At 45.9% G+C, this 23,341-nt stretch overlaps 2 protein-coding genes across 6 annotated transcripts in view; one reads left to right on the top strand and one right to left on the bottom strand.

Moving 5' to 3' along the window:
* The first annotated feature begins 534 nt into the window (after positions 1–534).
* Positions 535–9,723, top strand: brd7 (bromodomain containing 7). 3 transcript variants are annotated; one of them, XM_061222142.1, is made up of 17 exons: positions 535–662; positions 1,647–1,855; positions 2,020–2,149; positions 2,401–2,458; positions 2,605–2,749; positions 2,868–2,978; positions 3,428–3,612; positions 4,460–4,586; positions 5,184–5,259; positions 5,454–5,561; positions 5,993–6,128; positions 7,114–7,231; positions 7,494–7,556; positions 8,411–8,510; positions 8,865–9,008; positions 9,192–9,335; positions 9,538–9,723. In XM_061222142.1, the coding sequence occupies exons 1-17, from the start codon at positions 614–616 to the stop codon at positions 9,606–9,608; spliced, it is 1,974 nt and encodes a 657-aa protein (XP_061078126.1). In that variant the 5' UTR covers positions 535–613; the 3' UTR covers positions 9,609–9,723. The 3 variants fall into 3 exon arrangements, with proteins under 3 accessions (XP_061078126.1, XP_061078125.1, XP_061078128.1); XM_061222141.1 differs by having other exon boundaries at positions 9,532–9,723; XM_061222144.1 differs by lacking the exon at positions 535–662 and adding an exon at positions 667–720 and having other exon boundaries at positions 9,532–9,723.
* Positions 9,724–10,817: 1,094 nt separating this feature from the next.
* adcy7 (adenylate cyclase 7) overlaps positions 10,818–23,341 on the bottom strand; it is a 56,660-nt gene continuing 44,136 nt past the window's right edge. For 2 of the 3 annotated variants that reach the window (XM_061221489.1, XM_061221491.1), the window contains 14 exons: positions 23,071–23,145; positions 22,665–22,731; positions 22,069–22,166; positions 21,672–21,756; positions 20,840–20,977; positions 19,821–19,901; positions 18,217–18,389; positions 18,012–18,117; positions 17,485–17,685; positions 15,446–15,592; positions 15,245–15,352; positions 14,433–14,547; positions 13,544–13,668; positions 10,818–13,194 (listed from right to left, as the gene is read on the bottom strand). In XM_061221489.1, the coding sequence (XP_061077473.1) occupies positions 13,048–13,194; positions 13,544–13,668; positions 14,433–14,547; positions 15,245–15,352; positions 15,446–15,592; positions 17,485–17,685; positions 18,012–18,117; positions 18,217–18,389; positions 19,821–19,901; positions 20,840–20,977; positions 21,672–21,756; positions 22,069–22,166; positions 22,665–22,731; positions 23,071–23,145 (1,666 nt within the window). In that variant the 3' untranslated portion in view covers positions 10,818–13,047. The remainder of the gene's footprint in view (positions 13,195–13,543; positions 13,669–14,432; positions 14,548–15,244; positions 15,353–15,445; positions 15,593–17,484; positions 17,686–18,011; positions 18,118–18,216; positions 18,390–19,820; positions 19,902–20,839; positions 20,978–21,671; positions 21,757–22,068; positions 22,167–22,664; positions 22,732–23,070; positions 23,146–23,341) is intronic. The other variant, XM_061221490.1, reaches the window with a different exon arrangement.

The following is a 23,341-nucleotide window of genomic DNA, read 5'->3' as shown; positions in this document are numbered from 1 at the left end:
ACGCAACTAACCGGTTACTGACCACGAAATATTTTCAGGAACATTTCTGCTTCTACTTAGAACAATATGTCATGATTACAGCGCCAACTGGTGGCCTGACTAAAAACCCTCCCAAGAGCAAAACCAGTAAGTACATCTTTTTTTGTTGTTGTTGCTTTTACTTAAAAAAACATGAAAGACATGACTTGCTACGCAAGGAACATAAGGTGTTCATCGTATTTTAACATATACAAAATATATACAATGTAAAAATTGGCATGTTCTTTGCCAAGTCAAAAATAACCAAGTTCTTGTTTTGTTTTAAATATATTTAACATGTTTTTAATACAATGCTTTAATACTAGCCTTTTTGTTTTACGAAAAACGTATGTGGTTTGATTGGTTAATTTACATGTGGTTATGATATTTCCACTTTTTTGAGAGGGTCTGGAGACTTTTTTACAAACCTCCTGAGTGATCAATTCTACCCACCCGTCAATTGGTGGCGCTGCAGGAAAAAAAACTCTCTTCAAACTGTCTCTGGATTCAACTACAAATCCTTACAAGTACAAAACAAAGAAGCACGGATCCGCCATATAATTTGTTCTGTTAGGATCCGACTACAGAATACAATATGGGCAAGAAGCATAAAAAGCACAAATCGGAGAAACACACATATGAAGGTAAGTCCACGTACGACATCTCATTATGGGTGGAAACAGACTTTGCTAGCTAGCTAATGTAAGTAATGTACCGATGTGATTAGCTATCAATGGCCCGCTTTTTACCGAGCAGCTAGCTAACCGGCTGCAGTCATAGCTACTCTAGTCTAACGTCAACTGTCGGTCAAACAAAGTTAGAAGTTGGTGATCTGTTATTTGCCAAATCATTCACGTTACTATAGCGAGCCAGCTACATATAATTGTATTACATTATTGGCTAACGTAGCGTTATATAATTTTCTAGTTGCCCATTTGGTCAAGTGTATTTGCTAGCTAGCTAAGTCAGTAAGGCTACACATTTGGAATTGAAATATTTTCCCACCTCTAACGTTGGCCAACAATGGGTTCACGAACGGTTTAATGTTCTACTAGCTACAGTAACTATTCTGCGGCTAGCGTTGCTAACATAGGTAGCAAATGTCACTGGCTAGATGAAGTGAGTATTTCTGATAGTGCTAGCTTGTTGCAGGTCAGTTTCTTTCCCCGGTATTCAGCCTTGCTATGTTGTCTAACTTTGGTTAGCCGATATAAGTAAGTTAGCCTGGTCGCTTTTTTGATGCAGCGCTTAGTGCACGACCGGTGTTTTGAAATTCCCGGGACTTTCAGCTGCAGACCATGACGACTGTATTCGCGCTAACCGTTTTCCGAAACCTTAATTTACCTAATTTAGCTAGCCAATTAATCTAACTTATCTAAGCAGTTTTTGTGACAGGTGTGCTTTAGCCTGGTGATTTCCACATTAGCTTATTTAATTAAAATATCATGAAATATTGGTGAGTAACTTATACTGAACTAAATTAATTTAGCTACCTTGTTAGTGAGATGTTCTTGGCCTGGATAATGTTACATCGGCTCCTTTCTCTTGTAAATGTAGCCTAACGTTATCCGCCTTGTAAGTTGTGCTTTGCTACATAGCTAAATTCATTATCATGTTCTCACACCCAGAGTACGTGGAGAAGCCACTGAAGCTAGTTTTGAAAGTAGCAGGAAACGAAGTGACTGAACTCTCCACTGGAAGCTCTAGCCACGACAACTTCTACGAAGACAAGGCAGATTACGATAAACACAAGGACAAGAAAAAGAAGAAGAAAAAAAAGTGCGAAAAGGAAAGAAACAGTCCCGTGCAATCGGGAGATGAGAAGAAAAGGAAAAAGGTGTAGTATGCTAACGAGTAATGGTGATGTGGTCGAGCTGAGCTAATAAGCTTCGCATGGGCAACAACGTTGTGTTATTTGCGGTTTAAATACAAATGTCAGTTTCGTATTATAGCATACAACTTGTCAATTAGCTAATTGCCGTGCTAACTGTTGTGTTCAAGATGACTAAAAAGAAAAAAGGTCAGGATTCCGTGGACACAGATTGGGATGACAGGGAGCGAAGTCACACTCCTATTCGGTCAGATATGTCCCAGGACAAGCACCTCACTCCATCCCTGGCCAAGATGCACGGTAAGTTAGTCTTTTTTTGTCTTCATTCATAAACCCGATACCTAACCTCACCCTTCATATACAAACCAACTGAGGGTGTTTGGTTGTGGGCTTTTGTTGACAATATTGTTGAGGCATTGAGGTCTTTGCTGGAAGAGTAGAATCTTGTCAAAGTTTTTGTCATTTTTCCTGTTGCGTTTATTGTGTTGCGTTTGTGTGCAGACTGGATTGTCAGCCTCTTAAGATGTGAGTTTTGCGTTCCTGTTTTGCAGAAAAAGAGCAGACTCCACTGCAGGAGGCTCTGAACCAGCTGATCAGGCAGCTTCAGAGGTCAGCTTTCTCTCCTGTCCCTTCATTTTGTGTAGAATCTGTCTTTTCTTTTTTGTGTTTGCATCTGTCCGGGCGTTCAGTGAAATGGGCTTGTTGTCGGTGTAACGTGTGGCTGATGCTGACGTCTGGATGGGTTTCTTCCACAGGAAAGACCCCAACGCTTTCTTTGCCTTTCCCGTTACCGATTTCATCGCCCCAGGTTACTCCCTGATCATCAAGCGGCCCATGGACTTCAGCACTATGAGGGACAAAGTAAAGAAAGAGTATTACCAGTCGCTGGAGGAGCTGAAGGTATGTCAGCCCTGTGTCATCACATCTGTAATGTAACTTTGCCATCTTTGGATACATCTGGACTGTGGACAGCTGTGCTCATCCTGCGTTAAAACCGCTTTGTGCTTGACTGTTGCAGGTAGATTTTAAGATCATGTGTGAGAACGCTATGATCTACAATAAACCCGAGACCATTTATTACAAAGCAGCAAAGAAGCTTCTCCACTCTGGCATGAAAATCTTGAGTCCGGTGAGCAAAACTATTTTTACTTTATTTTACCAGGAAATTGTCCCATTGAGGGAGTCATGACCAAGAAAAGCTATGCATTCACAGAGTGCAGATGAGTACCACTGAAATGTTTTGCTTTTGCCCTCTCATACTACTGCCAAAGTGAAATGACTTTTTATATGGGATTGTGGCGCTGTGTGAACAGCAGAGGGAGCTAGTACACTGCGTTCAACTGTTTGTTCAACGTCTTTTGTCATTTCTTGTTTCTCTTTTTCTTCCTCTTAAAAATGGTAATATCTTTATTATGGTTTCTATTTGTTTCTCTCTCCCAGTGGTTTGTGTTTCATTTTATTTAATTAATAAAATATCAGTGGTATTACGGAGTTGTGCATTTGCTGAATTCTGTGGGAATTCTGTGATGATGAAGTGCTGCCTCGCTGAGTATTTTCCTGTTTGCTTGTGCTGCTCAGGAGAGGTTGCAGAGCCTGAGACAGAGTATCGACTTCATGGCTGATGTGGAGAGCACCACCAAGAAGCAGGGAGAGGCAGAGAAGGAGGACGGTGCCAACCCAGAACATTCCGGAGATACGCCGGTGCCCATGGACACCAACGAGCCGGTCCAATCGCCCAGGAGGATTAGCAAGGACACGCCCAGGTGCCGCTGCAGTCCTAACCAATAGAATCCACATGATTTCCTGCACCTCTTCCCATGTTTTAGCATCACTGTTGCACACTGATTCGGATTCATAGGATTTCTGACACTCTTGCCCAAACACATCGTTGGTTGGGCTTTCTAGTGAAGCTGATCTAAATCTATTTTCCATCCCCGTTTGGAAGTCCTGAAGCAGGGTATGAAAGGAATGCCTTTGCATGTCTGGTCTTGTGTGCTATCAGCACATCTTGCAGTGCCTTTAAAGCCACTGAACGCCTGCCCAACTCTGCTCACGTACACAAGGGTGGGGACGCAGGGAGGTGAGAAGCAGTCTGGGATGAGCGGGGAACCAGTGTAACGAAAAATGAAAGAAAATGTCAAATTTAGGGTTCAGTTTTTCTATTTTGTTCAAAAAGTTTTTTTTCTGGGTTTTTATAAAAGCCAAATTTCTATAATTGACTCGAGCAAAAATCCAATCTGGTACAAATCCAGCGATAACTGGGTTTGTCACATCTTGCAGTGTCCCATCTCACAGCTCTGAAAGGCCCATCCCCTCACACTTTGGTTCCCTGTGATTTAAGACAGAAGAGGCCATGTGAGATTTCCCAGAACTACGACAGCATGTGAATAATCTGAAGAGAATGACAAGCAGTATGTTTCTCTATGAACGCATGAACACACAGAGTACCGATTTCTCCATTAACCCCATTGAAAAATGTTACTGACAGGAAGGAGCAGGTGAAGTGGCAATACGCCATGTTTCTGAGGGCATTTCTGGCAGTATAAGAACGGGTGTGTAACGGCTCTGTGTGTGTGCTTGTGTGCGTGTGCGTGTGTGTGTGTCTCTCAGACAGGACAGGGACTCGAAGGACGAGGCTCTGAAGGCTGCCTCTCAGGCTGAGAAGGAGCTGGAGCAGATTAAGAAGCTCATCGAGGACTCGGGAGGGAAACTGTCCAACAGGGACGTTCTCAGTGAGGTGGGACGTCAGGTCGTGGCTGGCCCAGTTCAGCAATCTGAAATGCATTATTATCCATCTTAACCGACCTCCGGGGAATCTGGTCACCCTATTCATGGTCCAAGTCCTTGTCCAGTAAATGTTTAGCGTACTGACTTGTCAGAGGAATTGGTCGTCAAACAACAGATCTTAGTCAGATCTTATGTTGGTTTCATGTTTAAATCTATAAAAAGTGACAAGGAAGCAAATGAAAGCAAGCGTATTTTATAAGTCTAGGAGCATATGAATGTAGCTCAGTAGCTACATGCATTGGCAGCAGTGTACTCTGTATTTGCCTAGCTGCCTCTGACAGGCCCCATCCCCAGTTAGATTCTGTTGGTTTCTCTGCAGCGTTCTTCCCCGGGGTGCACACAGGGCAGCACTCCAGACCACTGTTTCTGAAGCCAAACAGGAAGTGGACAAGCTAGCTCTGCACACAAGACCGCAGACCCATAGCTGAAGCCAGAGCCCTTCATAACACACCCTCCTCCTGTGACTGTTTTAGAACTGTATTCCTGTAAAGCCATGAAGCACAACCAATATTTTCCTTGCTTTTTTTTTTTTCCTGTCGGAGTTTAGCTGGAATTTGATCGGCGGAAGCCTGATGGAACGACCACCTTGGGCATCCTGAACACGGCCGACCTGAGCTCAGGAGGTACGCAGTGCAGTGCCAGGGGACCCAGGTTTACTGTAGTGCTGATGTGTGTTCATAAGCGCCAGTGTGGGCTCCCATTCAAGCTCCTGTTCAGCCACAGGGGCTCACGCACACACAGGGTTACTCATCAGATGGAAATGAAACGGAGCGTAGGCGATTATCTACGTTCACACTGATGCTCCTGTGTGCCGCAGACTCCGGGTACTGCCCCGTGAAGCTGGGCATGATGATGGGCCGGCTGCAGACCGGCATCAACACGCTGCAGGGCTTCAAAGAGGACAAGAGGAACAAAGTCACTCCGGGTGAGTTTACAGACAGCGCCCCGCATGATTCGCTCCCCCCTGGGTCACGCTGTGCCACTGAGGTCAGCAGTGGAGCAGTGGTGAAGCTAAATCGGAACATTTTACATTTTTAGTTCTCAGTTTGTACATTCGTTTACCGTTCCAGTACGTCCCGTGTGTAAATTTTCTTCTGTGGTGTGTCCAATTTGTTCAAATCATTAGCCTGATCCCAACTCTATTGGTATGAAAGTGGAGAAACTGAAAATAAGCTTATTTTAGGGAGGCAGAAAGTGTGGTACCTTACTCATTTAAGGTATCCAGCATACATGTTTTTCATGAAATTTATTCTTTATTATTTTCTTCTGTCAAAATGAAGAAGGCAAAGTTTCACGCAGTTCTATTTTCTGGCGCGGTGTTGAATGTGTGTGTAAACCATGGCTGTTCTTCCACAGTGTCCTACATTAACTATGGACCATTCAGCACCTATGCTCCGATTTATGACTCCAGCTTTGCCAACATCAGTAAAGAAGATTCAGACTTGATCTACTCGTACTATGGGGATGAATCCAGCCTGCAGGCTCCAGAACGGTGTGTCCCATTCAGTCATATACAACATACAATTCATCTTCCTCATAATAGCAACTTGAATGAAATTGAAGAGTGTTTCTAATCTGATTCTTATCTTTGTCTAATATTTATTATGTGGGAGATGAGTGCCCACCCAGTGGTTTTCATAAGCTGAATGTGTTGCCAGGCAGGCAGCGCATTAAAAGACATTTTTATTGTTTCATTTATACAACTCCCTTGGAAACTTCTGTTCTGAAAATGCAGTGATATTAGATTCACCCGGATACACAGCTATGGAGAGTGGGAGGTCTATTTGCTTTTTTGTTTTTTAATCGAAAATGAATTATATTCAGTTATATTCAGTAGTCCATCACTGCACATGTATTCTCATATGTCGTGAAAACAGAGATGACTGTCAGTGGGAAGTGTTATGGAACTGTTGAATGGAGTTTTGTGCAGTAGCTACAAATAATGGTCCATTTTCCTAAAGGAAATCTCATTGAAGTGTCACAGAAAATGGAGGCGACTGCAAATGTAATTATGTCCTGCAACTCATGCCCTCATGCGGAATCATGTTCCTCTTTTTGCTGCCTAAAGTCGCAATACTTCACTAATGGTTTTTAGCTTCTTTGAAATGGGAACAAAGCTACAATTAAGCTTTGTCTCCCTTTGTATGAATTTACATCCAGTGAAAACATGATAGTGCCACTCTGCTCTAGCCTTTAAATATGTAAATAAGTGGAGGCTGTAATTCTGAAAGTGTTGCTGGCAGAGGTGTAAACCTTGAGGTAAACTGCACACGCTCACGGTAAAAAGATTCTCTAACTCCTGCATCAGTCAGCCTGTGCTGCCAATACATCAGCCAATCAAAGGCCAGGAAGAAGCATGAGGACATTCTGTTCACGCTAGGCCCGGGCAGCCGTGCTGAGAATCGTGTTTGGTGCCGCTCCAGGGTGCCACGGCGTGGGCGTGAGAATTAAACGGTCTCGCCCGGTTGCCTCGGCAGGATCTCAGAATTCCTCAAAAAGACGGACGAGTACATGGACACGCTGGCGGACAACATTCTGGACGCCGTGACCAGCGGGGAGCACTCCAAGAGCCTGAAGGAGACGGAAACGGCTGAGGTGAACCTGACTCTTTTTTTCTTCAAGGTGAGAGGGCGGGGGTGTCATGATGGAGGCTGTGATAGCTGGGCGCTGGTACCGTGCAAACGCGGGCGTGCCGGCAGGTAGCCGTAAGTCTGCTGCAACGTCCAGGCTGTTGGAAATGAAAGGCCTCCATCACTGCACCCTTGTGCTCTGGCTTTATGACGGGCCGTCTTCATTATTTCTGACGAGCTGAGGCTATGTAAATGTTAGCTTAAGAGACTCAATATCCTCTCCGCAGTCCCGGGCCGGCCCGAGCGAAGAGGAGTTGGCGGAGGGATCAGAGCCGGCGCAGGACGTGGAGGTAAATCCTCGCAGGCTAGCGCTTATTGCCGCAGCTGTGCAAACAGCGCCCTGCCCCCCGCCCGTCTGGGGTCCCGCTGGGCCCGGGGGCAGACAGGAGCGTGCTCGTCTGTGGGGCCCCTCGCTGTGGGGCCCTCCCATCGGACGGTCAGCAGGAGGAAGCGTTAAAGCCAGTGGCTCTGGGAGTGCCTTTGAGCGCAGGCGCAGACCTGCTGCCTTACTGCAGGAGGATGAGCGGTGGGAAACGTGTGCGTGTGTGTGCGTGTGTGTGCGTGTGTGTGCGTGTGTGTGTGCGTGTGCGCCCGTCCGCGTGTGCGTGCGCCCGTCCGCGTGTGAATGGGAAGGATATCGTTTCTATAACGTATATATAGTTCCTATAATGTATAGGAATATTGAGAACACTTCAAAGTTAGGAAAATTCCAAAAAGCTCTAAATTGAGCCTTTGACATACAGTACTCCAGTGTGTAACAGACGGATCCACAGCATTGACTCAGCCTGCTTTATGGCTGGTCAGGGAAATTAAGCCGAACTGGGAATATGGCACCCAGCCAGTCATCAGGCTTCACCAAAACCACATTATTTTAAGACCAAAATATATCGGCATGTCAAACCAGCATGTGCGAATGGAGGACGTGTTCCTCTTCATGGACGGGAGAGGCTGGGGCGGTTGAAGGGAGAGCCTCTCTGTTGAGCACATTGAGAGATTCTCTTCTCTTTGTTGACCATGCGAGTGCTGAACCATGAGGTGTAGCTCTGTAGTCCAGTCAATGATAAACCTTCTGAGGACAGTGGAAGCCGACAGTGAGAATTAGTCCTCCTGCTGGTCTGTCCTGCTAATTTCCAGTTTCCTGCAGATAATTCAGCCCGAGTCCAGCAGCAAGACCAGCCTGACCTCCCTCAGCTCTGTGATCGGGGGTGGATTGGACCTGGAGCCCCAGACAGAGCTCTCAGAAGGTATAGTACCTGTCCCTGTCGAAGACTCGGTGAATTATCTTTCATCTGAACTGGCACACGTCTAATGCCTGAACTTCAGAAATATCCAGGAACCATCTCTAATGTTGTTGAGGCAACCAATTCCTAGTCGTGTTTTATTGGGTCGATTTTCTCAGACGCTCCGAGAGACGGCGATTGTGATGTGTGCTGATGAACCTGCTGTGTGAGAAACGATTTGAGTTCAAAGATAAGGCAGATTACTGTGTACAAGGGATTAGATGGAGGAGGGCAGGGAGCTTCATGCCCGTTTAGTTTTTTTTTTTTTTGACGGGCTACGCTGGACTAAGAGTCACCCCAGGAGGCTTTGCGTTGCAGAGGCCAAGCAGTTCCAGCAGAAGCTGGACCAGACCACGCTGCTGCTGAGGGAGCTGCAGGAGGTCCAGAACGAGCGCCTGAGCACCAAGCCACCGCCCAACATCATCTGCCTGCTGGCCCCCAGCGCCAGGGAGCTGCAGCTGGGTACGTCTCCCCATCTGTCCCGTTTCAGCACTTGTGGGTCCCTGCTCCAGTAGAATTCTTCCTAACGCATCCGTGTATAAGCTCTTCTGGGCTTGGGAAACCTCAATACACTCTTAAGGTGAGGTTAGGTGTCAGAAGGCCAAATCTGGATTTGAGCAGAGGCGTTTGTTTTTTGTTTTGTAGCTGAAAAGGTGACAGAAAACCTAGCAAACCTGGCCAGTCAGGTGAACCCCGGGGACGTCAGCAGCGTGTACGGAATCCGGAAGGCCATGGGGATTTCCCTACCTGAGGGACTGCTGGAGGAGAGTGCTGTTGACCTTACCACAGGTGAGCTTATTGCACACACACACACACACACACACACTATATTAATTCGGTATGAATTAAGAATTACATTTGTTCCTTTTGACTAGCGCACTTAGCCCTGGTTATGGGTATGCACTTTGTTGTGTGTCGCTCTGGATAAGAGCGTCTGCCAAATGCCAATAATGTAATGTAATGACTGAGGCCACTCTTCTTTCAGTAACAGAAACTGTGGAGCCAGTGGACTTGGACGCCTTGCCTGAGAATCCAGAGGAAGTTCCGGTCGTAGCAGTCTAAACGCGGCTACATGGCTGCAGCGGGACTCTAACCACAGAATCTGCAGATGTTGTACAGAAGGTGTTTTTTTGATTTAAGTTTGTATGTGTTTTCCACAATAAACCTCTTTTTCTAATATTGTGTTTTCAGCTCTCCCCATTCACACATCAGTGTGACTACACTATCCTGTAATTGTGTGCATAATATCGGATGCTTCAGTTTATGGTTTGATATGACTTTCGGTTCGCTCTACGTTTTTTGGTACACCGCCAATCAAATTTTCATTTATTGCACTAATGTTCTCACAATGGTTAAATGGTTTCCAAAAGTTATTTGGAATGGAAAAGTGCCACTTATTTTAAAATGGTTTGTAACGTGGGTTTATTTAAGGCAATCAAAATGACATGTAGCATAAACTCATCCTGCATTACACTATGTAACGACGAGTGAGCACATTCCATTTTTTATTTCAAAAACTATTTTTGAAATGGTCAAATAACCATTATTTCCCGATTTATGTGCTTCTGCTATAAGATGCAATCACCGCAACGTCTGTGCAAATTCAGAGAACTTATCCTTATCCTTGGTTGTTGTATGACCTCAAAACACAAATGGCCAATATAGCGGTCACACCCATAGGAGAGAGGTTTTTGCGTTGTTTGCCGCAGAGAGAGAAAGCGCCCACACCAACATAAAATAAACCCTCACGGGTTCCGGGCAAAAATAACGAACTAATATAAACCAGAAAAAGAAAAACTTCACGCTCGGAGATGGCCGCTTTTTAGCCAACCACCTCGTCTTGCTCTCTTGTACGCTGAACTGAATAAACAAATAAAAAACCGCACACATCACTCCGGTGTTCTCTTGGTCTTGACCCTGTACTGTGCAGACGAACAGACCAAGCACCTGGGCTGATTAGTTAACGCAACCCAGGTGCATGTGCCCTCGACACCAGTAGGCGGGGGCTCTGCACCGGACCGAACTTCACAATAACCTTTACACGACACAAACAAAAAAACAGCTAGACATGAAAGTGGAAATGTGAACCAAGCGAATCGAATTGTAGGTGGTGAACCAAATGGTCCGGTTCACATGAACCGTTGCATCCCTCGTGCAGAGACCTGCAAACCCAACTGTGAGCAGGCACCACTTCCACATTCCTATATGAAGACTACGGTACTTAAGTCACTCTAAACTATTTTGATCTACACACCAGCTATGACAAAGTACTCAGAATGAAAATACTTTATTACATACTGTACTGTATAAAACGGGAAAAAGCTCACTCGCCTGTTCTTCACAGCACAGTATACGGATACCCATGATGGTAACAACACTAGATGCAGGTTGAACAGATGGGAGCAATGAATTAAGGTCCTACAGCAATAAACCAGCAGACCTTCCTTGGTCATTATTTTTCCAGGCACAAAAACATTTTTTGGACGTAGTCCATGTTTTTTTTTTTTTTTTTTTTTTTTTTAATACAGAAAATTCATTTGAATTAATCCACACTTGACGCTAGGCTTCCTATCAAAATATATAAACAAGAATGAACCACTCATAGGATCATGTAAAGAAAATGATCAGAGCACTTTTTAGCAAAGCTGGCAGTATAACTACAATATTTACACTGACCTCAAATGCAAAAACATGTACAGCAAACGGCACTTGCTCCAGTTTGGAAGGCCTACTGTAGTATCAACTATTAGAAACTTGAAAAACCAGTTGTAATCCTATTGTGCAAATAGTGAAATCACAACAGTTTACAACTTTACATTTTTTGCTTTTTGGATTGATTGTAACTGCAGGCTTTTTTTTCTTAAAACACTACATGATTTAAGATAGTTTCTGATAATGAAACTTTCCCTCCTCACACACCTGATGTGAACATTACACAGTAATAAAACAGTGTGCATTGGGATCAAAGCTTTCTGTATCAGGCTTCAATATACAGAGCAGTGTTCAATACTTAAATAGCATGAAGAGAGGATAATGGGTGAAAACTTACTCCCAAAAACAACGGATCTACTCCCTTATGTAACACCCCAGCATGTATCTGAACATATGTACAAATCTGCTGCTCCGTACTATGTACATGACTAATAATTATTTATACATTAAAACGTGTACTGTACATACATTCAATGACCACTCAATTTGTTTTCTCCACTTATTGGCCTTCTGCTGCTGTAGCCCATCCACTTCAAGGTTTGACGTATTGTGAGCTGTGTCAGAGATGCTCTTCTGCAAACCACCATTGTAATGCATGGTTATTTGAGTAACTGTTGCTTTCCTGTCAGCTTGAATCAGTCTGCCCATTCTCTTCTGACCTCTCTCATTAACATTTGTTTTTTCCATCATTCTGTAAACTCAAAATAATGTTGTGGGTGAAAATCCCAGGAGATCAGCAGTTTCTGAGTTACTCAAACCACCACGCCTGGCACCAACAATCATTCCACCGTCAAAGATACAGAGATCACATCACCTCCCCATTCTGCAGTTTGGTCTGAACAACAACTGAGCCTCTTGACCATGGCTGCATGTTAGTTGCTGTCACATGATTGTCTGATTAAATATTAGCATTAATGAGCTGATGTACAGGTCTACCTAATAAAGTGGTCACTGAATGTATACTGCACAGTTGAATAATTATTTAATCAAATAAAAGTACATTTAACAACATTTAACTGTCACAACAAAGCCCAAAGCAACTCTCTCCTCATGTCTGTGGAATGACGACTTGGAGTCGGCACATCAGAGCAGCAGTGAACTTCAGTTTGTTGAGCACAGTGGAGTCAATACTTCATTTCCAGGACCCAACGTGAGCAGAAGGGCCCGTTCCCTTCCCAACATGTCTGTCCATGGGTCATGTCAGGGGCAGCCCTGAAGCAGCAGCAGTTTCGGGCTGGGTAGGCACACGCATTGAGTGAGGGAGTCAGAGCACACGCGTTTGGGCTGGGTAAAGGAGTCTCAGCACGTGTGTTTGGGCTGGATAAAGGAGTCAGAGCACACGCGTTTGGGCTGGGTAAAGGAGTCTTAGCGCATGTGTTTGGGCTGGGTAAAGGAGTCTCAGCACATGTGTTTGGGCTGGATAAAGGAGTCTCAGCACATGTTTGGGCTGGGTAAAGGAGTCTCAGCACATGTGTTTGGGCTGGGTAAAGGAGTCTCAGCACATGTGTTTGGGCTGGATAAAGGAGTCTTAGCGCACGTGTTTGGGCTGGATAAAGGAGTCTCAGCACATGTGTTTGGGCTGGGTAAAGGAGTCTTAGCGCACATGTTTGGGCTGGATAAAGGAGTCTTAGCGCACGTGTTTGGGGTGGGTAAAGGAGTCTCAGCACATGTGTTTGGGCTGGGTAAAGGAGTCAGAGAGCACATATGTTTCGGCTGGGTAAAGGAGTCTCAGCGCACGTGTTTGGGGTGGGTAAAGGAGTCAGAGAGCACATGGGCACGCTCTCGGGCCTCAGCTCAGACCCATGCCCTGGGGCTTGCTCATGTCCGTGCAGACGAAGTAGGTGGTCAGCTCCCCCTTGCCCTTCACGTTGATCAGACCCCTGCATTCACAGGAGTATCCCAGCTTCTGCAGCACATTGGAGCTCTCCTCAGTCACCTGCACAAGCACAGACACCACAGGAGTAATTCATTAAATACGTATACATACATATACATTATTCTATATATACAATCAGGGGACATTTTATAAGGTATTTATTAGACTTATTTTTCAAGACTTATTGGTCTTCTGCTGCTGTAGCCTGTCCACTTAGAGGTGTGACGCGTTAAAGTGTGTTCAGAGATGCTCTTCTGCATACCACTGCTGTAATGTGTGGTTATTTGCGTTACTGTCACCTTCCAGTCAGCTTCGACCAGTCTGGCCTTTTCCACTGACCTCTCTCATTAACAACACATTTTTTGCCCACAGAACTGCTGCTCACTGGATGATTTTTGTTTTGTCGCACCTGGATCTTGCCCAGCTCTCCAGTGCTCTCCATCCTGCTGGCCACATTGACAGTGTTGCCCCAAATGTCATACTGAGGTTTTCTGGCTCCTATAACTCCAGCGATCACGGGCCCGTGGTTAATCCCTGATAACAGAAGCATTAGCACAGTGTCAGGGACGAATCGTCCAACACCTACCGTTTACACACCTCTCATCGCTAGGAATAACTGAAGCTCAACAACTTCAGTGTTGTTCAGTGAGGACATTTGGACATCCCCGCCCCCACCCCCAAAGTGTCATTTGACTCCGGAACATTCTGGCCATTAAAAACCCACCCTCACCTATAGTCAGTGGATTCCTGCTGAACCCCTGCACAGAAACCTCTATTGTCAGCCATGGGGATTCTGCTTTGCAAATACAACTGGGCAGGTGAAAGCAAAGGATTCCTTTGTTTCCACAATAATATTGAAGGGTAACCTTTTTTTGATCTGTCTGTTCATGGTCAGTTGCGCCAGTATTCAAAATTCTGTTCTCAGAATACAGCTCGTTATTCAAAAAGTTCACTAGGATTGTCAACAGTACTTTGTTTCTCGTTTCCGTTTCATAAGTTATAGGTATAGGGGTTCTCGGGTTTACCGTCTGACATCAATGCAAAGGAAACCTTCAGATTAGTCATAACATAAAAACCTACACAGTGACAGGAACAGTAACTACCTGAAAAAATGCAGTTAAAGTTTCAATGTCAATAAATGTGACTTATTTAACGATAAACAGGACGCTGTCCTGTACCACCCTGTGTTCCTGAGTACGTGTGTAAGTATGCAGGGACTACACGTTTAAAATAAAACAGCATGAGTGCGGAGAGTGGGTGGAGGACGTGTTGACTGCAGTGCAGAGTAGCGTTCTCACCCACGCGCAGACGGAAGCTGTTGAAGGAGTGCCTGTTGATGCCATCCAGCTTGCCAATGAGAGCGATGGCAAACTCCACCATGTTCCCGATCTGTGCCTGCTGCCTCTCGCGGTCCTGGGCAGCGCAAACATATGCGCCCAAACGTCACAACACAAACGCTGCCTTCTGAACGCCGTTCATGTGAGTGCCACTCATTCTCCGACGGATGTGTGTACGTGTGCGTGTATGTGTGTGTCCCTATGCATGTGTGTGTGTGTGTGTGTACGTGTGTATGTGTGTGCATGTGCATCCGCAGACTAACACACGCAGACACACGTGTTTGCGTGCGTCTGTGTGTGTTAGTGTGCATGTGTGTGTGCACATGTCTGTGCGCATCTGTGTGTGAGCACGTGTGTGCATGTGTGGGCGAGGTTTCCAACACCCCAGGCTCTGTCGGCCCCCAGTTCTCATCATACTTCTCTCTGCTCAGTGCCTGAAGATGGATGTGCGTATGTATGCATCTGTGTGTGCACGTGTGTCCGTGTGGGGTGTGTGTGTGTGTGTTCATATGCATGTGCGCACATGTGTCTGTATGTGCGTGCATGTGTGAGTGTGCACGTGCATATATGTTTGTATGCATCTGTGTGTTTGCGAGTGCGTTTGTATACATGTTCATCGGTGTGTGTGTGTGTGTATGTGTGTGCATGTGTGTCTGTGTCATGCACGCGTGCATGTGTGTGTGTGTGTGTGTTAGTGTGCATGTGTGTGTGTGACATTACGAACACCCACAGGCTCTGTCTCCCCCCAGCATGTGACATGGATCGGGCTGCACCTGGTTGTTCTCCTGTGCTGGAGTGCCGCTCAGCCCTGCTGCTGCCATGTACGTACTGCCGATGGTTTTGATCTTCTCCACCCCGCTGAATTTGGGCTTGGACAGCAGCTGTGGGCACAGGGACAGTCATGCCACTCTCTATCCGACCCAGGGGCAGATCATTAAGATCACTGAGATTAACATTTGAGTCTCCCATCTGACCTCATCAAAGTCAGCAATGATCTCATTGAGTAGCCTCAGACACTCCAGGCCCTCCTTGTTGATGTCACACTCCGTGTAGAACTCTTTGAAGTCCGGAACGGAGGCGAACATCACACACACGCAGTCATATGACTTGTAGTACAGGTCCTGAAAACAAGGGGCGAGACACAGGGCCACATACCCAGGGTCAGAGTCACAGATTGGCAAAATACCAGCAGAATTACCCACCAATAATAACAATAAGTCACATTTGATAGGAGATGAGGCCTGATGGAAATACATTTTTTTTGGACATTTTTGTCCTTTTAATCCAAAGCGATTTACGAGTGCATAGGTTCGTCCACAAGGTAAAGAAATGATTTTCCAGTGAGAGACGGACACCCATCACAAGTCACCCAGGCCTACACTGCCTGCGTAGCTGGCACACAGAGGGACAGGACGATCAGCCAAACTGCCACAAAACAGCCCATTGTCTGCAAAGAGCTCACAGAGGCACTGCTGCAGGGGAACGCCGGTTTGATCCCCCGCTATTAATCTCCTCGCTGCCGCCCTACATAGTCTGCTGTGCGCCTGCCGCGCCCCCCTCTTCACCAGCTGTCTGCTGAGGTCAGCGCACGCGTCATCGCGAAGGGTTCCTTCAATCCTGACATCTTCTCTCTGGCTTTAACACCGGCCACTGCCCGCCAGCCTGTCTGTAGATGTGTTTTTTTTTTTCCATACACGTTTGTAATTGTGCCACTGGGATTAATGATGTTACGAACAGCAGTGATCAGGTTATGGGGATAAGCTCACGAGCAGTCCCTTTCCATAAATCCAGCAACGCTACTATTTCTGCCACAGGCTTTTTTTAGCGGCGGAAAATAAGCCAAGTAAATACGTCTAGCACGAATCGTGCGCCACCAAATAAATCTGTGAGAAAACTATAAACAAACCAACAAAAACATACTGAGCTTAATATCATCAACAGAGACCTTAGGCTCATAGGTAAACATTTATGTTTTGTTTTCAGTATCACAGTGAAAACGGATTATAAAGTGATAACAGGCCCCTCAGTAGGGAACAGATGTTCTCCGAACAGATGTTCTCCGAGACCCCTGGAAGCTGTCCTCTTACTGACCCTCACAGGGTTGGGTTATACATGTGATGGATAGAAGTGTCCTCTTCCACAGCCAGCTGACACACACTAACCAGGCGTCAAAAGTGTGTGTAGCTCTGACTCTGATCAGTGGGGTCCACTTCAGGTCCCGCCGTTGAACTAGCAGATGAAAACCAGCAACATCATTGAATTCTAGTTCCCGTTTGATCAGCTGAGCAAGGACCCCAAATACGTCCATTATTAAAAACAAAGAATGAAATGCAGAAGATGAACATGAAACTCGTGTCGGCTCAATGCCTATTTTAAATATTATTTTTTTTACAAGGATCTTTACCTGTTATTTTTATTAAGAAAAGAATTCTCAATTCTTCAACTTTTTGCTCGTTGTAAGCAATTAGCATTACATTAGCCACTGAAATGACATAGTGGGCCTTTAAGTAACGAAATGAAGAATTGGCCAGTGGACTGCCGGACATGGCAGCACAACATGAGCGTGTTCAGCTCTGTGGTTCTAAGGGGACGTTGCGTGGCTCTCATTGCTCAACACTGACCTCCCACTGACCCTGCGTGCCCAGAAGTATGATGTCCGAGAAGGATTCGATGAAGGAGTGGGCTAAGTGGGGTGAGGAGCGCCTTCCCCACTGATCACAATGACCAGTCATTCCTCTCCACCAATCAGAGAGTTTCGGTGCAGGTCAATGGGGGTGGGGCCCACAGCACGGGTGTGATTTGGGCTGTGTCCAAAATCACATACATAAAAATATTAAAAATATTAAATATTAAATATTAAATCGCATACTTGGCCTACTACTCACACTACCTTTAGATGAAAATCATCCTGAAATGTAAGCGGTTTTGAACACAGCCGTGGAGTTGGGGAGAAGTATGGGGGCGTGGGGATGTATCATAAATTTTTGGAAGCGTCTCACACTGTGACCCGTACCTTGTACTTCTCAGTAAGTAAAGCGTTTTTGAGGAATCCCACCTCGTTCTTTTTATTCTCCCCAACAAACAGTGTGGCCACGTGGGCGGGCAGCACGTTCTCCAGCAGGATCCGGTTCAGGTTCTCCCGGGTCTCGATCTCGTCCTGCTCCGTGCGGTTCTTGTTCTTCAGCAGGAAGTCCTGGCGGCAGCAGTACTCGTTCTGCGATGAGGAGGGAGGAGGAGAGGAGGAGAGAGGAGGGGAGAGGAGGAGAGAGGAGTAGCTAGCAAGGGCCCTCTGGCATTCTAAGATTGGGCGGGAGGGGGTGTCCATTACTTTTGAAAAAGGGCTGGTTTGGGTGCACATTTTTGTTCTAGCCCTGCACTAAGACACCTGATTCTACTCATCAAGGTCTCAATCGAAGACCATGACCAGTTAAGCCGTTGAGTCAAATGTCTGGGATAAAACAAAAACCTGCACCCACACTGGCCCTTTTCGGCTAAAATTGGACACCCCTGTTGTAAGGAGTTAGTCACATGGTTACCTACCTGCCGTATGATGATGAGCATGGTGACCAGGAACAGGGTGATGTACATACAGCTCATTCCCTGTGGGTGTTTCATGAGCCCCGAGTAGCTCAGGATGTCCTGGCCACTGAAAGCACACACACACACACACACACACACACCGCTGGGTTCAGGCTCCGCTCCTCGTGCTCCGATTGGCCAGACACACCCAGCCCTGCTACTGTACCTGCTGTTGTACAGGATGTTAGCGTAGTTTATGAAGAGCTCCTGCTTGGAGCTCAGGATGATGCTGTAGTAGGCGATGGAGCCCAGCAGGAGGAAGGCCACTTTCAGCTCGAAGCTCACCCTGAGGAACACTCCACAGGCAATCAGGGCCAATATGCAGCAGTATACAGAGTACTGGAGGAGAGACAGAAAGACAGGGCCGAGTCCTTAAGCGTAGTCCAAGAGTGCACATCGGTTAAAAACACTGAACTGACTTCCTGTTGATATTCTGCAGTTAAAAAGTATCATGGTTTATGATATTTCTGGGCATTTTCAGTGCATTAGGAACTCCCATAGCTTGAATATGATGGATAGCGTGAACAACCTGTGAGTAGTAAATTAGGAATGAAATATAATTTCATTTCGGATTTTATCTGCTTATACTTTAAATAAATTAAAGAAAAATTGGCTACAGAATAAATATTAGGGAATTTACGACTTTAGATCAGCCTTTGAAGTCATATGACCATATTGTGAAATCCTGATCGATTAAGTATGCATGTCGGTTATCAAATAAACTCACTCAATAAAGAAAGATAAAGAGAATTCATTTTCAGATGCCTTTCTTCTGATATAGTAGAGCAGCATGGCAGTAACCGCTGAATAGAAATGATTATCCTGTTAATTTGGGAGCGATTCTTTTTTAATGACCACTTTTAAGAATACATTTCCATCAAGTAAGCTGGCAGAATGAAGGGCCTCTCTGGCCAGAAACTATTTTATCATCTTGGTGGAATTAAACGGAAGAAGAGATCACACTGAAACGGAACAGGAATTCTTGCTATTCCTCCAGGAATTAATTGAAGAAACACTGCAGACGACAAATGGTCTTTATATAACCAACTGTTCCAATCTTTGTATCTCAGTTAAATGTGTAGGATTGTGCTACGGTATATCATAATGTCAATGTTCATTAGCCTTGCAATGATTTCATTTTTGCCTGGTACATCTTCAGGAAGAAAAGGAACTTGGAGAGGTGGAGAGTCCAGGGGTCAGAAAGTAAAAGTCCAGCAATGTGTTTCTTCCACCCATGATCTCAGCCAGCTGATTTCACTCATTACTTCCATTGCCTGGTTGAACAATTGTGCCAATTTGCAAATCCAGTTGGCTGGAACAAAATACTGCGCAGAACTTTCTGAACCTGGATTTATCACCTCTGTTTAGCCCACCGTTCAGCCCCTCCGGGGCTACACTGCAAATCCACAATGAAATAAGTCAAAGGCAGGTGTGCACAATAACGGCCAATCCATTTCAGGATTTTGAACCAAGTTCTCCTCTTAATTATTTAATTAGCTCAATCATATTTTACAAACAACAAGTGAATCCTGAAGACTTCTACTGTGTTCAAGTACAGGAGTGAATCAGTGTAGTTTCTAGAGCAGTCAGGCACCAGGTGTAGTTTATAACACAGAACAGGCCTGACTGGAGTTCAGCACCCCTGGTCTGATCATGAAGAGTGCAGCAGACCGGTTCAGACCAGACTGGTTCAGACTGGTTCAGACTGGTTCAGACTGGTTCAGACTGGTTCAGACTGGTTCAGACTGGTTCAGACTGGTTGGTACTCACAGGCAGGTAAAAGAGCTCAGCATCCGGATCCTGCTGGTGGATGTCAGTGAGAGTGCCATTGTGTTTCGGGTGAGCGAACCACTGCAAGGACCAAAAACTGTGTCAGAAGCTGAGAACCCAACATGGCACTGAGTGGCAGACTATTCAAACACACCGTAGAGTAGGAGGGGTACAGCTGCTATTGCCTTGGTTACCACATGCTCTTGGTTAGTGAAGCATTCGTCCATCTAGAGCAGGGGTCGGCAACCCTGGTCCTGGAGAGACGCAGGGTGTGCTAGCTTTCGTTGTTACACAGTACTTAATTGATCAATAATAGCAGTTGATTGCACAGTTAACCTTGTTTATTGGGTCAGAAACAGTTGCTTATTTTAAGGTGAAACCAAAAACCAGCACACTCTGCAGGGTTGCCGACCCCAGATCTAGACCATCAATCATCAAATCTGGACCTCAAATCCAAATCCAGCCCTGGTTTTCTTTTCTCCCAGGTAATTAGCTGAACAATTTGTGCTACTGATTTGCCAGACTGTCTTCACACCTGACTCCCAGGTAAAGGGAAGGAGGAAGACCTGCAGTTCTCGGACCTTGAGGACCGTGATTTGATGATCCCTGATCTAGACTCTCATCCTGAATTTCACTAATTATCCTCCAGGTGTCTCTGTAGTCACTCAGAGCTCTGAAATCGTCTGGCAATCAGCCCAGAGGCATGAGTAATAACACAATTAGGAACTAATTATGAGGTGCTTGTCAGTACAAACAATGAATTCATAGAACTACGGGTACAAAAACTGCCAAAACCAAGGACAGAATAAAACAGCCCATTCAAATTGAACAGCCAGCCCCTTTGTGTTGGAAGACTGAAGTACATGAAAGTCAAAAACCCAAGATATTCTCCAGAGGTGCATGCCAATATTCTAAAAATGCATCCTCCTTCCCTCCACTCGTCTCCTCCCCCGATACTGCACTTCCAGACAGCAGAGGAGCGGAGGAAAGGAGGAACCCTTTCGCGCGGAGCGGATTACCAGGTTGAAGGGGCCGACGATGAGGATGATGGCGGTGCAGACGATGGCCAGGGGGAGGCGCACGCACGGCTTCTTCCCCACAGCCTCCGACATGGCCGCCAGCCACTGGCACGACGCCAGCTTCTCCGGAAAACAGCGCTGAGGAGGAGAGCCAGCCAGCAGAGGGGAGGGAGAGAGAGAGAGAGAGAGAGAGAGAGAGAGAGAGAGAGAGAGAGAGAGAGAGAGAGAGAGAGAGAGAGAGAGAGAGAGAGAGAGAGAGAGAGAGAGAGAGAGAGAGAGAGAGAGAGAGAGAGAGAGAGAGAGAGAGAGAGAGAGAGAGAGATGGATAGGGAGGGAGAATGTAAAGGTACACTTTTATGTTTTCATGGACAAACTTCAAATGCCTCTGTTAAAAGACTCAAAAAGAACTGAAGCAAGAGAAAGTAGTTCCTTCTGACAGCAGTGACACATCTGAACATTTCATCAGCATTTCCCCTTCAATTTATGACCAGTTACCCAAAGTCGTCCCGCAGGGTGGAATGGGGTCACGGCAGGCACAAGCGTGACAGGACATGTGAGATGTGATGTTGTAGGCTCATCCGTTTCAGCATGACTGCATGCAGATCCGTTTTAAGCGCAGTCCACATTCTTCACAGAAACTAACTGGACCCTCTAACTCGACTATTAATGACCAGCACTGAATTAGACCTGATAGGACACATCCAGGCTGCACCCACAGATCCTGGAGTTGGGCTGTACAGTTTACATCTCCAGGGCCCTCACAGAGGCGCACACACACTACACACCGCGAACAAGACGTCTCTCAGCCCTGACCTCAGCGTGGGACACTGACCTGTAGGTGACCCGCGAAACACACACTCAGGGTCAGCAGGAGGAAGCAGGCCAACACCCCAAATGACACTCCCAGCTTCTTGGGCCTAAGGGATGAGGACAAACATAAAGCACATTTGGTCTTACTCCCTGCCATATTTTCATGACCGTTTAAAAATACTGAGGTCAGGACAATTCAAGTATTCATACTTCTTTGAGACAAATTGAAACAATTACATTGTTTGATGGTCCATTTATTAAAATGAAAAAAAAATCAACATTCCTACTCTTCGTATTTTGAAAAACGAAATCCATCATGCATTGATTTCTGCGGAGAAATATTATTGTCATAGTTATTGTATAATTGCTGTCATTAACAACCCCTGATTTTGGATGGGGGAGGGAAAGGAGGCGCTCACACTCTTGTCACGGACATCTGGACCACGAAGATGCAGAAGAAGATGAAGGTGGCACAGCCGATGTAGTACTTGAAGGTGGGGAGGTCAATGGCTCGGTACTGTGGAGGAGGAACAGTAACACAACAGGGCTCACAAAAAGCACAGTGTGCTCGGGGACTTGGGCCACATTGGCTCAGGTGGTAAGAGCAGTTAGAGCAGTCGTCTGGAAGTTGTCTAGCAGTTGGAGGGTTGCTGGTTCTATTCCGCCCTGGCTGTATCGAGATGCCCCAGAGCAAGACACCTAACCCCCAAATGCTCCTGACGAGCTGGTCGGGGCCTTGCATGGCAGCCAATCGCCGTCGGTGTGTGAGTGTGTGTATGAATGGGTGAATGAAGAAGCATCAATTGTACAGTGCTTTGGATAAAGGCGCTATATAAATGCCTGCCATTTACCATTTACCATTTAAAGGGTGGGATTTGTTTTTTCTTTAATATAACCCGTTACATTACCTGATACATTATTGACAATGATGTGTAAATGATGCATCAGGTCAATGGCTATGGCAGTGAAACCCCTTATAGCCTCCATAAGCTTCCCACAGCAGCCAGGCAGGTACCTGCTTCTCCAGCTCCTTCTTGGTGAACCACAGAGTGAGGCTGCTGATCTCCTTCGATCTCCACAGCCTGGGGGACAGAGGAACACTGACCGTCACACGACCACAGTCTCAGACCAGTTCACCAAGACACGCGCCCTCAGCACTCAGCCATAAACCTTTCTAAACACAACTCACAAAATCCAATCAGGTTCACATTTCAAACATTTCAGCTTATCTAACAAGCTCAAGTTGATTCTCAATCAGGGCTTTGGATTCAAACTCAATTAGGGCTTTGGATATTAAAAGCTAAATAGCTTCCAATGAGAGAATAATGTCACAAGAGATTAAGGCTGGTCTACTGAACAGGAAGCACAGTGCCTTCTAGTGGCCGATCATGTTGGCGAGAGAGGAGGGGTAAGGTACACACTTGGTCAGCTCGATCGTCGTTGTCATCTCATTGTGAAGTTCTTCATCAAATTTGCTCTTCTGTGATTTGTTCCTGCTGTGAGAGGAATGAGATGAGTCAGGGAATGAGCAGACAGACAGGCAGTTAGACCACCCAGCGATGCGCAGATTATTCCATTCCCAGCGTGCTGTACAGGAAGGCAGTTGGGTGGTGGGCTAGGAACATTAGTGGGTGGCACAAATGACAGTGCATATGTTTGTGCATGTATGTGTGTGTGTGTGTGTGTGTGCGC

The sequence above is a fragment of the Conger conger genome, chromosome 15 (assembly GCF_963514075.1).
Source record: "Conger conger chromosome 15, fConCon1.1, whole genome shotgun sequence".
Taxonomy (NCBI): Eukaryota; Metazoa; Chordata; class Actinopteri; order Anguilliformes; family Congridae; genus Conger; species Conger conger.
The sequence above is the reverse complement of the archived record's forward strand: the minus strand, read 5'-3'. Positions and strand labels throughout refer to the sequence as shown.